Source organism: Henckelia pumila, chromosome 3, assembly GCF_033568475.1.
Source record: "Henckelia pumila isolate YLH828 chromosome 3, ASM3356847v2, whole genome shotgun sequence".
NCBI classification, from domain to species: Eukaryota; Viridiplantae; Streptophyta; class Magnoliopsida; order Lamiales; family Gesneriaceae; genus Henckelia; species Henckelia pumila.
In genome coordinates this window covers 87,587,937-87,601,006 of record NC_133122.1, presented here as the reverse complement: position 1 = coordinate 87,601,006, position 13,070 = coordinate 87,587,937, and the positions used below count along the sequence as shown (strand labels likewise).

At 36.2% G+C, this 13,070-nt stretch overlaps 2 protein-coding genes across 6 annotated transcripts; one reads left to right on the top strand and one right to left on the bottom strand.

The window, feature by feature from the left end:
- The first annotated feature begins 4,546 nt into the window (after positions 1-4,546).
- Positions 4,547-4,960, top strand: LOC140889157 (uncharacterized). Its single transcript, XM_073296865.1, has one exon. The coding sequence runs from the start codon at positions 4,547-4,549 to the stop codon at positions 4,958-4,960; it is 414 nt and encodes a 137-aa protein (XP_073152966.1).
- Positions 4,961-5,117: 157 nt separating this feature from the next.
- Positions 5,118-8,345, bottom strand: LOC140891855 (uncharacterized). 5 transcript variants are annotated; one of them, XM_073300522.1, is made up of 6 exons: positions 8,214-8,345; positions 8,050-8,120; positions 6,610-7,957; positions 6,081-6,496; positions 5,739-6,003; positions 5,118-5,634 (listed from the first exon to the last, which is right to left on the bottom strand). In XM_073300522.1, exons 4-6 carry the CDS (start codon positions 6,465-6,467, stop codon positions 5,309-5,311), a joined length of 978 nt encoding a protein of 325 aa, XP_073156623.1. In that variant the 5' UTR covers positions 6,468-6,496; positions 6,610-7,957; positions 8,050-8,120; positions 8,214-8,345; the 3' UTR covers positions 5,118-5,308. The 5 variants fall into 5 exon arrangements, with proteins under 5 accessions (XP_073156623.1, XP_073156620.1, XP_073156622.1 ...); XM_073300519.1 differs by having other exon boundaries at positions 6,081-7,957; XM_073300521.1 differs by lacking the exon at positions 6,610-7,957.
- Between the last annotated feature and the right edge of the window lie 4,725 nt (positions 8,346-13,070).

Here is a 13,070-nt window from a genome sequence, read left to right as displayed (position 1 = left end):
CCAACGACTCAACAAAACTAATACAAGTTCAAAAGACTCGACCCTACGACGCGGAGTCTCACTTCTATCCATCTCACCCCAAGCTAACCAAGACGACTCGGTCTAGCTCTTGATCCTCCTGTTGCCAAGTTACACATACAAAACAAAGACAACAGCCGGAATAATCCGGTTAGAAATATAATTTTTAAGTAAAAGAGACAGGCATGCAATATCAAATAAACACCTCGTATCAAAATCCACAAACATCAACAACTTCAAAGAAAAGGGATGTATGCATGACTTTAAAACTCGGGACTATCAAATCAGATAATCGAAATGTCAATCGATACTCGGTTGGGATCCCGGGGCTAAATATTCACAACAACTCACCGACACACCCATTCGGGGTGGATGTCGCTCAACTCAACCCCTAGACTTCAGAGCAACTATAAGAAGTATTCTGGTACTTAGAAAAACTCGAAATCTAAGCCCACTTCAATATAGCTCTCTAAATCGTCTAAATTCAAACGAATTGAATAATCGGCTCAATATGAATGCAAGTGTAACAAGATACTCAAACAAGTTTACACAAGCAAATAAACATGTAGTATGTGATTTTCGGGGCTCGAGAATCAATCGAACTCGAGTATTCAACCCCATTCAATTCAAAGTCATCTTTTACCTTTCGAGTCCGTCGAAGATTCAAATCTGAAAATAATAACGAACTCAAATAAATAATCAATCGAATCACAAAACTTCATAACAAGGAAATTCAATCAATATACCGTCTTCAATTCTCGACAGACTCAACTTCCAAGTTCAATCCAATTCCAAGACTCCAATCCAAATCTGAAAATGAAGAATATACGGATTCGGTAACAATCTACCAATTCAATCAAACCCGGAAGTCAAACCGAAACAAAACAACCAATAATCCAAACTAGATTCCGATGGCATAACGGCTATAATCGGTCAAACCAAAAATCTCCGATAACAACCAACAATCCCAAATCATCCAAAACAACTCCTCAATCAACAAAACAAATCAAAAACCATCAAAATCCAACAAAATCTCACAACCCCATTTTCGAATTTAACTCCAAAAATCATATAAAATCCAAACTTCGTTCTTTTTCCGATTCGACTTCGAATACACGATCTATGCTAGCTCAAGAACAACATACTCCAAGATTATCAAATTCTAACAACCCAAAAAAAACGAAGTTCAAGAGATCGTAGCAAAACTTACGTCCAAATAAAGCTCTCGTTGCGGTGATCGTGAAACTCAACTCGGAAAAGAAATCTAACGGTCGGATCGTGCGAATCGAACGGAAAAAAAAGCTTGAAGAAACAGTTTCCATGGCTTCCGGGAGAGAGAGGAATCGAGAGAGAGAGTAGGGGAGGAAGAGAGTATGGGGGGTATGGGCTTAGTCAACTAGGAGGGATAAAATAGTATAAAAATCCACTTTTTGCATTTTGGTCCCTGAAACTCCCAATTAAATCAATTCAGTCCCGGCTCAAATAAATCTCCAAAATAAAAAAATAATCAATTTTGATAATCCGCAATAAATAATTTCAGGGCCTTACAAAAACAGGGCGCGCTCGAGCGGTGCTTTTTAGCCGCTCGAGCGCGGCCCAATTTTATAAAAAAAAAAAAAAATTTAGGCTTTGGTTGTTTGATTAATTGCTTGGTTTTTAATTCATGATCTTGGATTATTATTTTGATTTTAGAGATTAAAGCCCGGGTTGTCACAAACCTAAAGTTAAATTGAAGGAATTGTTGGCAGAGTTCAAAGATTGCTTTGCTTGGAGTTATGAGGATATGCCTGGCTTGGATCGAAAATTGGTGGAGCACCGTCTTCCTATTAAGGACGATTTTAAACCACACAAACAGCCCGCAAGGAGAATGTCTAAAGAAGTCAAGGCAAAAGTAAAGGAAGAAATAGAAAAGTTATTGAAGGCAGGGTTCATCAGGCCAATCAGATATGCTGAATGGCTCTCCAATGTGGTTCCGGTTGTGAAGAAAAATGGGAAATTGAGAGTATGCATTGATTTCAGGGACCTCAATCGAGCTACTCCCAAAGATGTTTATGTAATGCCCATAGCCGACATGCTTGTAGATTCAGTGGCCAACAATGAATTATTATCATTCATGGATGGCTATTTCGGGTACAACCAAATAAAGATTGATGAAGGAGACACGACTAAAACTGCCTTTAAGTGTCCAGGGGCCATTGATACCTTCGAATGGTTGGTAATGCCATTTGGTTTAAAAAATTCCGGGGCAACTTACCAACGTGCGATGAATGCCATCTTACATGATATGATTAATCATTTTATTGAAGTGTACATCGATGATATTGTGGTGAAATCTAAAAAGGCAGAGGAACATGTAGATCATTTGAGGAGAAGTTTTGAACGAATGAGGAGACATGACCTCAAATTGAATCCATTGAAATGTGCTTTTGGGGTAAAAGCGGGGAATTTCTTAGGGTTCTTGGTGCACCAGAGAGGTGTGGATGTAGACCAAAAAAAATCCAAGGCAATCTTGGAGGCCAAACCACCAAAGAGTAAAAAAGAACTACAAAGGTTCATTGGCCAGGTAAACTATTTGAGAAGGTTCATTTGAAATTTGGCAGGTAAAACAAAAGAGTTCTCTCATTTGCTAAAACTCAAAGAATCCAAAGAATTTGCATGGGGAGACCGCCATCAAGAATCTTTTGACAAAATAAAAGAATATCTGTCAAAGCCACTAATATTGGTGCCTCCAAGGTATGGGGTTCCTTTGAAATTGTATATTGTGGCCGCTCCAGAATCAATAGGGTGCCTATTGGAACAAAATAATGCCGAAGGTAAAGAGGAGGCTATATATTATCTGAGTCTTTCACTTCATGATGTAGAATGTAAATACTCTGCTATTGAAAAGATTTGTTTATCATTATTTTATGCATGTACAAAATTAAGGCATTACTTAATTCAATCAACTGTATTGGTTGTATCAAAAACTGATTTGGTTAAGTATATGCTTAGTAGACCTGTATTATCAGGGAGGATTGGTAAATGGTCTATAGCTTTAGCAGAATTTACTTTGGTATATTATTCTCAAAAGTCCATGAAAGGACAAGCTATTGCGGATTTTTTAGCTCACCACCCAGGTTCTGATGAGTCTATACCAGAAGAGGTGGAGATTCCAGTATATACGATCAATGAACCACCATGGATATTGAAATTTGATGGGTCCAGTACCGAAGGAACTGCAGGCGTAGGGGTGGTAATAATTTCTCCCACTGGCATTAAAACAGCTCTATCCTTTAATTTGGATTTCCCATGTACTAATAATCAAGCAGAATACGAGGCACTTGTGATTGGATTGGAAGTTCTCAAAGACTTGTAGGCCAAGAATGTGCAAGTATTCGGTGATTCACAATTGGTTCTTTGACAAGTTGCTGGAGAATACAAGTGTTCCAATTTGTCCTTGGCTCCATATTTTACGGCCGCTTCACAGCTGGCTGATGATTTTGAGGAGATCAACTTCCAATATGTGCCAAGGAAACAAAATTGGGAAGCAAATGAACTGGCCCAAATTGCTTCTGGATTAAGGTTATTTGAGGAACTCACACAAAGATTGGTGTTGATCCAAAAGAAGAATCACCCGTCTATTACACAAAGGGGCTTACAGGTAGAAAATTTTAATTTGGATGTTAATTTAGCAGGTGATTGGCGAGAAGAGCTGAAAGAAGCACTTCAATTCCCTGAGAAATCAGTTCCATATGGGTTAAGGATGAAAGTTCTTAATTACGTGTTGATTGAGAGTGATCTATACAGAAAAGACATGGATGGTTTGTTGCTGAGATGCATTGGGTTCCCCGAAGCATTGGAAGTAATGAAACAAGTTCATGAGGGAGTATGTGGTGCTCATCAATCAGGGATAAAGATGCGGTGGCTTGTGAGAAGACATGGTTATTACTGGCCGTCGATGCTAAAAGATTGCATTAGGTATTCCAAAGGGTGTCAACCTTGCAAAAAACATGACAATATTGAACGAGTTTCTGCAGATGAGATGTATGCCATAGTAAAGTCGTGGCCATTCCAGGGGTGGGCCATGGACTTGATTGGTAAAATTCATCCATCCTCATCTAAAGGCCATAGTTTTATTATTGTGGCCACTGATTTCTTTACTAAGTGGGTAGAGGCGATACCATTAAAGAAAGTGGTGCAAAAGGATGTGATAAATTTTATCAAGGAACACATTATACATCAATTTGGGATCCCAAAGTCTATCATTACGGACCAAGGAACTATGTTTGTAGGGTCCGAAGTGAAAGATTTTGCAGCTGATTATGGCATTAAGTTACATTGTTCTTCACCATATTATCCGCAAGCTAATGGGCAAGCAGAAGAATCTAACAAAGTATTGATCAAGATTTTGTAGAAGATGATGGAGGACAATCCAAGAGATTGGCCTAGATTATTATCTGAGACTCTATGGGCTTATAGAACTTCAAAAAGAACGGCAACTAGGGTAAGTCCTTTTGCATTGGCTTTCGGACATGAAGCTGTATGACCTATGGAAATTATGGTTCCGTCGTTACATGTGGCCATGCAAAATCACTTGATTCCAGAGTTATACCATGAGTCTATGATTACGGAATTAGAGGATCTCGATGATATAAGGATGCAAGCTCTTAACAGCCTTATGATCCAAAAAGAGAAAGTGGCTCGAAGCTACAACAAAAGAGTGAAACGAAAGTCATTCCAAGAAGGAGACCTTGTTTGGAAAGTCATAATGCCTATAAGAACCAAAGATCAAGAACTTGGTAAATGGTCACCAAATTGGAAAGGACCATTTAAAGTTCATCGGGTGCTTGAAGGAAATGCTTACTGGTTAGCAAGTGTTGAAGGGGAAATCCATAAAAGATGTATTAATGGTAAATATTTGAAGGTGTATGTTCCTAGTATGCATGAAGAGTATGAATCATGATCAATATAAATGGCTTAGCATGCCATTATTGTAAATATTAAGCTTAAAGATAGTTTTGTGTGGTTTGTAAATAAATAAATAAAGTATGATAAATAGCCATTTTTGTTAGTTTTGTGTATTGGAAGCAATTCTGGAAATATATCAGTAGATGATATAAGATTAAAATTGGCCATTCACCCGAATGGTTAACATAAGTTAACAGGATTACAGGCTTGTGCAACAAAATGTGGCTGTAAATCACCTGACCATAATGTTTCCAAAACATGAAAAACAGTAAAGTAAAAGTGTGCAGGAACCACCATCAAAAGGAAATAAAAAATATTGTTTTGCCCATAAAAGTAATGAAGACTACCCAAAGGCGGTTGCTAGTTCTTCCCACTTCAGCTTGCATTCTCTCTGCATAGCTTCAGATTCATCTAAAGCCTTTTTCCATCTATGGTACTCAGTTTTTTGACTTGCTAGTTGGGTCCCTTTGGTGCAAATTTCGTCATCGGCAGCCAATATTTGTGCCCTGAGAGATTCACCTTCTTCCAGTAATTCTGCTTTTCTGGCTTCATGAATAGCAAGGTCGTTCTTCAATTGCAGTAAATGCTCTTCCACAGCATCGAAGCTCTGACCTATCTCAATAAATTTATTGACATCTCTTTCTCTAGCATTCTTGGAAGAATCCCAAGCTTCATTAGATTGAAAGTCTCCAATTTGGTAAAAGAATCTGCATGCTTAATTACAACATCTTGGGCCTAAGAAAGAATAGAAGGAAGAGAGTGAGAAGATAAACCTAGGGGAGACGCAGAAAATCCTGGAGAGCATTGAAGCAGTTGGAAGGCTGATAATAGTTCTTGATGCTGTAGATCGGTTAATGTGAACAAATCTTGGTGGATCAAGGAGCTGACAATGTTGGTAGCACGAGCAATAGATTCGGTGTCAGGATATGATGAAGTGTTAGGAGTTGGTTCATTTTTCACATCTTGCAGGAAGCAAAAGTCCAGGTCCATCGTGGCAATAGGCAGTGTACACATTTGAATTCTCCTAGATGCATGATCCTGTCATAATAAATTACCAAGATGAACAAGAGAAATATTGAATTCGTTACTGATACAAATAGAGATTGAGGAAATACCTCTAAAGAGATTGGAGCGTTAACAGTGTCCGAGGTCTTCTCAGATGCAGGAACTATTTCAGGAAGACCTACATTTGCAAGAGGGGGAATCATAAATGGCATCTCCGTCAGAATGTTTGCAGCCTTGATCTTGTCACTTGCATCAATGGAAACTGCTTTATGAATAGTAGAGGAGACATCTTTTGGGGGCACGAGGCTTTGTGGTTTAGACACCTCATCAGTTGGTACATGAACAGAAGGTAAATTGGAGACAGATATAGCATCATCCTCCTCTGGGTCAACAGGGCCTTCAGATCTGCGTGAAAACTGTGCAGCCAATCTCTTTGAGACCCTGATACTCTTTCTCGTCTTAATGGGAGTAGTTTTCTTTGAGATTCCAGTTCCCATAGTTTTGAGTTTTTTGGCTGAACTTTGAGCTGTAGAGAAAAAGGTAACCATAATCCAAAATAGTTAAAGTCAAATAAAGAGTGCAATCATAATGATGATGTTACTAGGAGATGACACCAGGGTGGCAGTAAGGGTTTGATACTTGGGAGTCCACCAGGGCATGAAAGGAACCAGTTGATCGCGAGCAATTTCTTGTATTGGAGTCAAGAAGGCAGACCCACATATGATGTTAAGCTTCACGGTGGCCAAGGAAAACCTGCGGTCAACTAGTTCATCCCAAACTTTTTCACTGAAAAGTTGTGGAAAAAAGAAGCGTTCCTCGGGCACCGTAGAAGGGAAACCAAATTGAAGAGCAACGATAAGGGGAATATAAACTTCGAATGGAAGAGTGATGTTGTAATTCGTGAAGGCAACACTACTAACAAGGAACCTCAAGTGAAGGCAAGCAGTTCTTACTTTGTCTACAATTTGGGAAAAAGACTTGTTTTGATGAGACATAAAGAGGGATACCCACTAATGTTCTATCGTATTTAAAATACAGGCAAGTAATAACACCGGTCCTCCCCAAGAGTGTGGAAAAAAGTCATCAGAAATTCATTAGAAAGGATGGTGGTACAGTAGGCCAAATCTTGGCATCAGATGAGTTGATATTTCTGAAGGACAAGTGCCTAATATCCGGAAAATAAGAGAAAAGCCATAATTGGAGGAACCAACACACACCTTGGAGTTTACGAAAAGGAAGGTCAAGCACACTTTTGTTTAGACCACGGTAGATAGACGCAAGGAACATAACCCCGAGGTTAACAACATTACCAGTACTCAACAAGCGAGCCAAGGGCAAATATTCAGAGGAAGGGCGACCAAAAGCTGGACAAAATAGAAATTTGCAAACAAGGACCCACATAAACAACACATGTTCTATGACAGTAGGAGTTCCTGAAGTAGTATGCCAAGTTCCTATAACTGAAGAGTACGAGGTAAAACTTAGATTCTCATCAGACACATTAGGAAGATCTTTCATGAAAACAAAACCTACAACATCTAGGCCAATGACAGGGAACCTTAACAAGAGAAGAACATCAATAAGGGTAATAGTCATTGGCCCACTAGCAAACATAAAAGCATTGCACGGAGGTGCCCAAAAATGAAGAGCACTTTCTAGTAGAGTGGGTTGTATAGGAAATGGGGCTTTGGTCAGTTGGATGAAGTAATGTAGGCCTTGAGATTTCCAAAGAACCCCAAAATATGGTTCCAGCCGATCCACCCAAGTAACCCATTCGGCGGAGAAACATGGCCAAGACTTAAATTTAGCGGCCTTGGCATGAGGTTGAACAGAACCGTTTAAAAGCATAGAAGAGGCCGATAATAGAGATAGGAGGAACAAATTGGAAAAAATAGCTTCAGGAAGCGGAACCTCCACATAAGGAGCATGAGCTACGGTGGCCAAAACTTCAGTGAACTCGGGTTTGGAGGCCGAAAGGTTTAACGGCCTAGAAAATCAAAACCCGATTTGAGCCCAATGGTTTGCTGTAATTTTAACGACAAAAAAATTGCAAGAAAATAATAAATGGATCAAATATACCTGATCACTTCCAATATTGTAGGAACCGTAGCTGAACCAGAAAGATTGGAAGCCATGGGGAACAGAAAATGCTGCTTAGACATAGAATAAACGTTGAAGCAATGTTGTGTTTATGTTTTGATTCATACAGGGACAACAGAGAAATGAAGCAAACGGAACCTTACCTGTCGGTGGCGGTGCGGTGAAGAAATTGTGGGAACCCTAAAAGTAAGCCGAGTGAAGAAGGGGACAACGAAAGATGAGAGAAGACGAAAGGTTAAAAAAGAGAAGGGCTTGGGAAACAGAGAATAATGATAGAAATCTGGGATGATGTGATCAGCTCAAAGATCAAGGAACATAATCATACTGTAAGATTTTGAATAATCAGAAAGTCTATCTGGACCAGCCCATCAAGAATTCATGGATATAAAAATTCGGGTGAGTTTAGTTTACAGCCCAATAGCAACAATGGTCCAGAATCCAGGCTTAATGACCCATTGGGCCATTAACCTGCAGGGGGCATATGTTGGATGAAGAAATTAAATTATTTCCCCGGCCCAAAGCAAAGAAGAAGTTGAGGCCCAGGTCGCGAAACGTTGGTTCAGCTAAGTTACAAGCCCATAACAAAGACTTAGTCAAAATTGAATAGTGGAGGAGTGGGAAGAAACGTGACCCATTATGTGGAGTAAAGTAGTGGGTGGTTATGGAATGGCCCAAGGCAAAACCATCGGCAGGAACAATTCGAGGGATCATATATTCTATCAACAAACACAGCTCCCAAGAAGCTCTGGTTTTTTTTCAGCATACTTTTCTGCAAATAATTCATGTATTCATCTATATAGCTTTCTAGAATTTTCAGTGCATTTGTTTAGCACTTTTCGCTGGGTTCCTTGAACTATTACAACAAATTATTTTATGTTATTATGGCAAGCATGTGCCATTTTGAATTTTCAGTAGCAAATGGTAAATATTCAATTGCTATTATTAATTCTCCTGTTACTTTATTTTAGTTTTTGGTTGTTTAACCGGTGAATTTGAGACCGACGATGAAACTGGGACTCACATTTGCTTGATTTTAGAAGTTAGATTTTTGGTTTTTATTTATATTTTTATTAGACACTCATGTGTCTGGCACGCCTAGATTTTTGGTTTTTATTTATATTTTTATTAAACACTCATGTGTCTGGCACGCCTACAACTAACCCGCTCGAGCCATTTTTGTGTGAAAACATATACATAATTTAATGTGGTTGACCCCTACAGGCATTTATATACCAAAGTGAAAAAAAAAAAATATCCAACCTCGATTAGAAAAGATATGATTAAATAAATTAACAAAGTTAAAAGCACAATATCTGCCGTCAGAAAGTTATATAATAACTTTTTGGGGAGAGATGAAACATTGCATTAAAAATAATAATATTTTTAGTGTAATGCGGTCATACACATTTATAATTCTAAGTCTATGCTGTCCATCCCTATAACAAGTTGGGAAAATTGCCAAAATTCCCGACTCTTCCCAATTTTTAATATGTTCTCGTTCCGAATTTTTTTCGACCTGATCAAGTTTAGGATCGGGATCAGCAACTCTATCCGACAGGATTTCCGACCCAACTCGAATATATTAATAATATTTTTAATTAATAAATAGAAATATTTTTTATAATTATTAATGTTTTATAATTATATATCAAATAATTATTTTTTGATATTTATATTTATCTATTTAATATTAATGTTGAGTTATAATTCATTTTGTTTTTTTTTTTATTATTATGAATAATTATATATTTTTATTATATTAACCAATTAGCTGTTTTAGTTTATTTGTAATCAGGGGTGGAGCTAGGATCTTAGTTGAGCGTAGGCGAAGATATAGTATAATTAATATAATAAAAAAATATTACTGGTTAATCGACAACCAGAATAATGTATCATGAGGTATTGAGGTTTGAATACTAGATACAGGCGACCAGAAGCACAGGTAATTTTTGTGAAAACACAATGACGAAAAACAACACATACAGAACCCACAATCAAAATTAAATTTGAAGAAAAATTATATACTCTACATTCCCAAAAAAAAAAATTGATTCTCGGTCATTAAAAGGGCACAAAATTTTAAAAGTATTGAATGGTAGACAAACATTGAAAAAAAATGAACCTAAAATTTTGCGAAATTATGGGTTTTGTAGAGAATATGGATGATGAGAAAATATGTAATGTGAATTGGAATGCGTTAATCAAAACATATTTATTTGTGACTCTAGAAAAAACACTATAAAAACATTATAAATCATATATTTTGGTAATAATAACATATAAAAATTTAATATTTGAACCTAGACTTGGGTGTAAAGATTATAAAAATTAAAAAAAAAATTGTTATCTTTTTTAGCCCAATTTAATAAACTATGGTCATAATAATAAGTAAAAATTTAGAACTAAAAATGTATATATATATATACATATACATATATGTATATATATATGTTGGGCCCAGTGTGGGCATGTGCTAGCTCCGCCTATGTTTGTAATGTACTAAGAAGATGTTTTAGTTGTTAATATATGGTTATATACAAAGAGATTTTAATATATTTGTAATGTACTAAAAATTGTTTGAGTTTCTTCATAGTTTTTTTTTAAAAATATTTTCATAGAATTTTTTTTACGAAAAATATTGTTCGGGATGACCATCTTCCGACCCGACGGGATCCCAGACATTCGGGTCCCGACACTTCTCGGATTCGGGATCAGGAGGAAAAAAAATCTCAATTCTTATCGGGACGAGAATCGGGTAAAGGGGTTATGGGACGGGTCCCGACCCGATCCCACCCTACTTTTGAGGTAAAAAAAATAATACTTTTGCATGGATCAATCTTGTTAAGTTGGAGATTCATCTCACAAAATTGATCAATAAAACCTGTCATAATTAAATTTTTTTGTTTGTGTAAAATAACAATTTTTTTTGTTTTTTGTAAAGTAACAATTAGTAAATTGAAAGTAACACAAAACTATATGTTTTTGAGAGAATAAAAATAATTTAAGGTGATAAATATCAAAAACCGAATGTGGGCATGGGCCGGAAAATCCGAAGTAATTACCATGAATTAGATAAATAAATCTTTGTCCAAGATTTGATTATTTGTGATATTTCATGCAAGATCTGCTACCCGATGGCAGAGCTAAAAGCCATTTGATGATAGCATGAACTAATGGTGCGTGTTCATTGACTACTTCGTTTAATCAATTTCCACATCATTAATTATCAATGGATGTATTAATATTAATATTATTATTTACCTGTTTATGTAATTTAATTAATTACTAGTATCCGAACACACGTGATGCGTACCTTCTATTGTCCATTTTTTAAATTAAAAATAATAAAAATAATAATAAATAGTTAAATAAAAAAATGATATTTTTTAAATAAATATCCATAAAAGGGAAAAAATATAATGAATGTGCCATTTTTATAATTTCATAGCCATCAAAGAACAAAAAACATGAGGGAGGTCATACCAACGTACCAAAACCTTCCTCATGTTTAATATATACTAGTACTCGCGTGCCCGCAGTCCAATTTTTTTTACGAAAAACAAAAAAATAAAAGTATGAGAACAATTTTAAAAAAGTGTTTTTTTTATATAAATAAATTAATTTTTAAAAAGTTTTATTTTCCTAAATTAGTAGTTATCATTGGACAAAATAAAATGACATTTTGATAATTAAATTTACATTAAAGAGTAAAAATAAAAGTATGAGAATAATTTTTAAAAAAGTTTTTTTTTTGTATATAAATAAATTAATTTTTAAAAAGTTGTATTTTCGTAAATTAGTAGTTATCATTGGACAAAATAAAATGACATTTTGGTAATTAAATTTACATTAATGAGTAAAAATAAAAGGGTTACCATATATACCAACATACCAATCCCTATTTTAATAAAATAGAAAAAAATATAGTATAGAGATAGGTTCCAACTTGCATTCTCTCTAATCAAATATTAGATTTAGGGAAAGTGGTAGCAATGTTTTCATACAAAGTTTTTGACGTGCACTTTATAGCGCCGGGAAATCTCCTGGAAATTTAACCTTTATAAACTCCATATATATAATTCCACCCTTCTCTCAGCTCGTCCAAACAAGATATATAATTAAGGTAGTGTTTGGAAAAACTTCTAGGAAGCACTTAATTTCTATCTCACTCTCTCTCAAAAAACCAGCGCCTTGACGATGGGCGGAATCGAGGCCGCCTGTTTCGTTTAAATTTGTGTGAAGATCAAGGCGGCATTCTTTCCACGGCGCAGCGCGTTTCTTAGTCCAGTCCCGATCCGTGGCCAAGTGAAGCGCCGAATCTTTGCATGCATCTTCTGCTGCCGGCGCGGCTGAATTACATACTATCTTGGGAAAACTAGGGGATTGAAAAAAATGAATTCATGAGCAGATTAATTATATATATTGTCCGTCTTTCTCGATAATTCGTGTGTTTACATGCATTTGTACGTGTTTATGTTAATTCTTCATGCAATTAAAAACTATATATATATATATATATATATATATGGTGAGTCGAGTTTAATTAATAGATGAGCTAGCTAGCTAGCTAGGCACAAAGAGGTTGAAGATCGAAATAACCTCGACCGACTCATCTGCTTTTTTCTAATTACGTTTCTGTTTTGGCAATATCGAGTCATGTTTCTGTATATATATATGCTTTTGTTTTGGCACATTAATTTCTTCAGATTGAAAATGGGCTTCTTCGGCGCCCCTGGGTTGGGAGAACATATATTAATTAATTGTTATTATTTTTTGTGCATGGGTCCTCTGGCAAATTAATAATAAGAAGACGGCCGGCGGCTTAATGATTGAATTTGAACGTACACCACCAAGAATTTATTTTTACACACAACAGATCTAAAATGCCTTTAGTCTTGGTTACTTTTTTCTTTAATTCGGAAACATAAACTATACCGGTGATTTCTGAAAAATATACATATACATGGTTGTGTTTAAAGATGAGAAGAAACTTGAGCAAG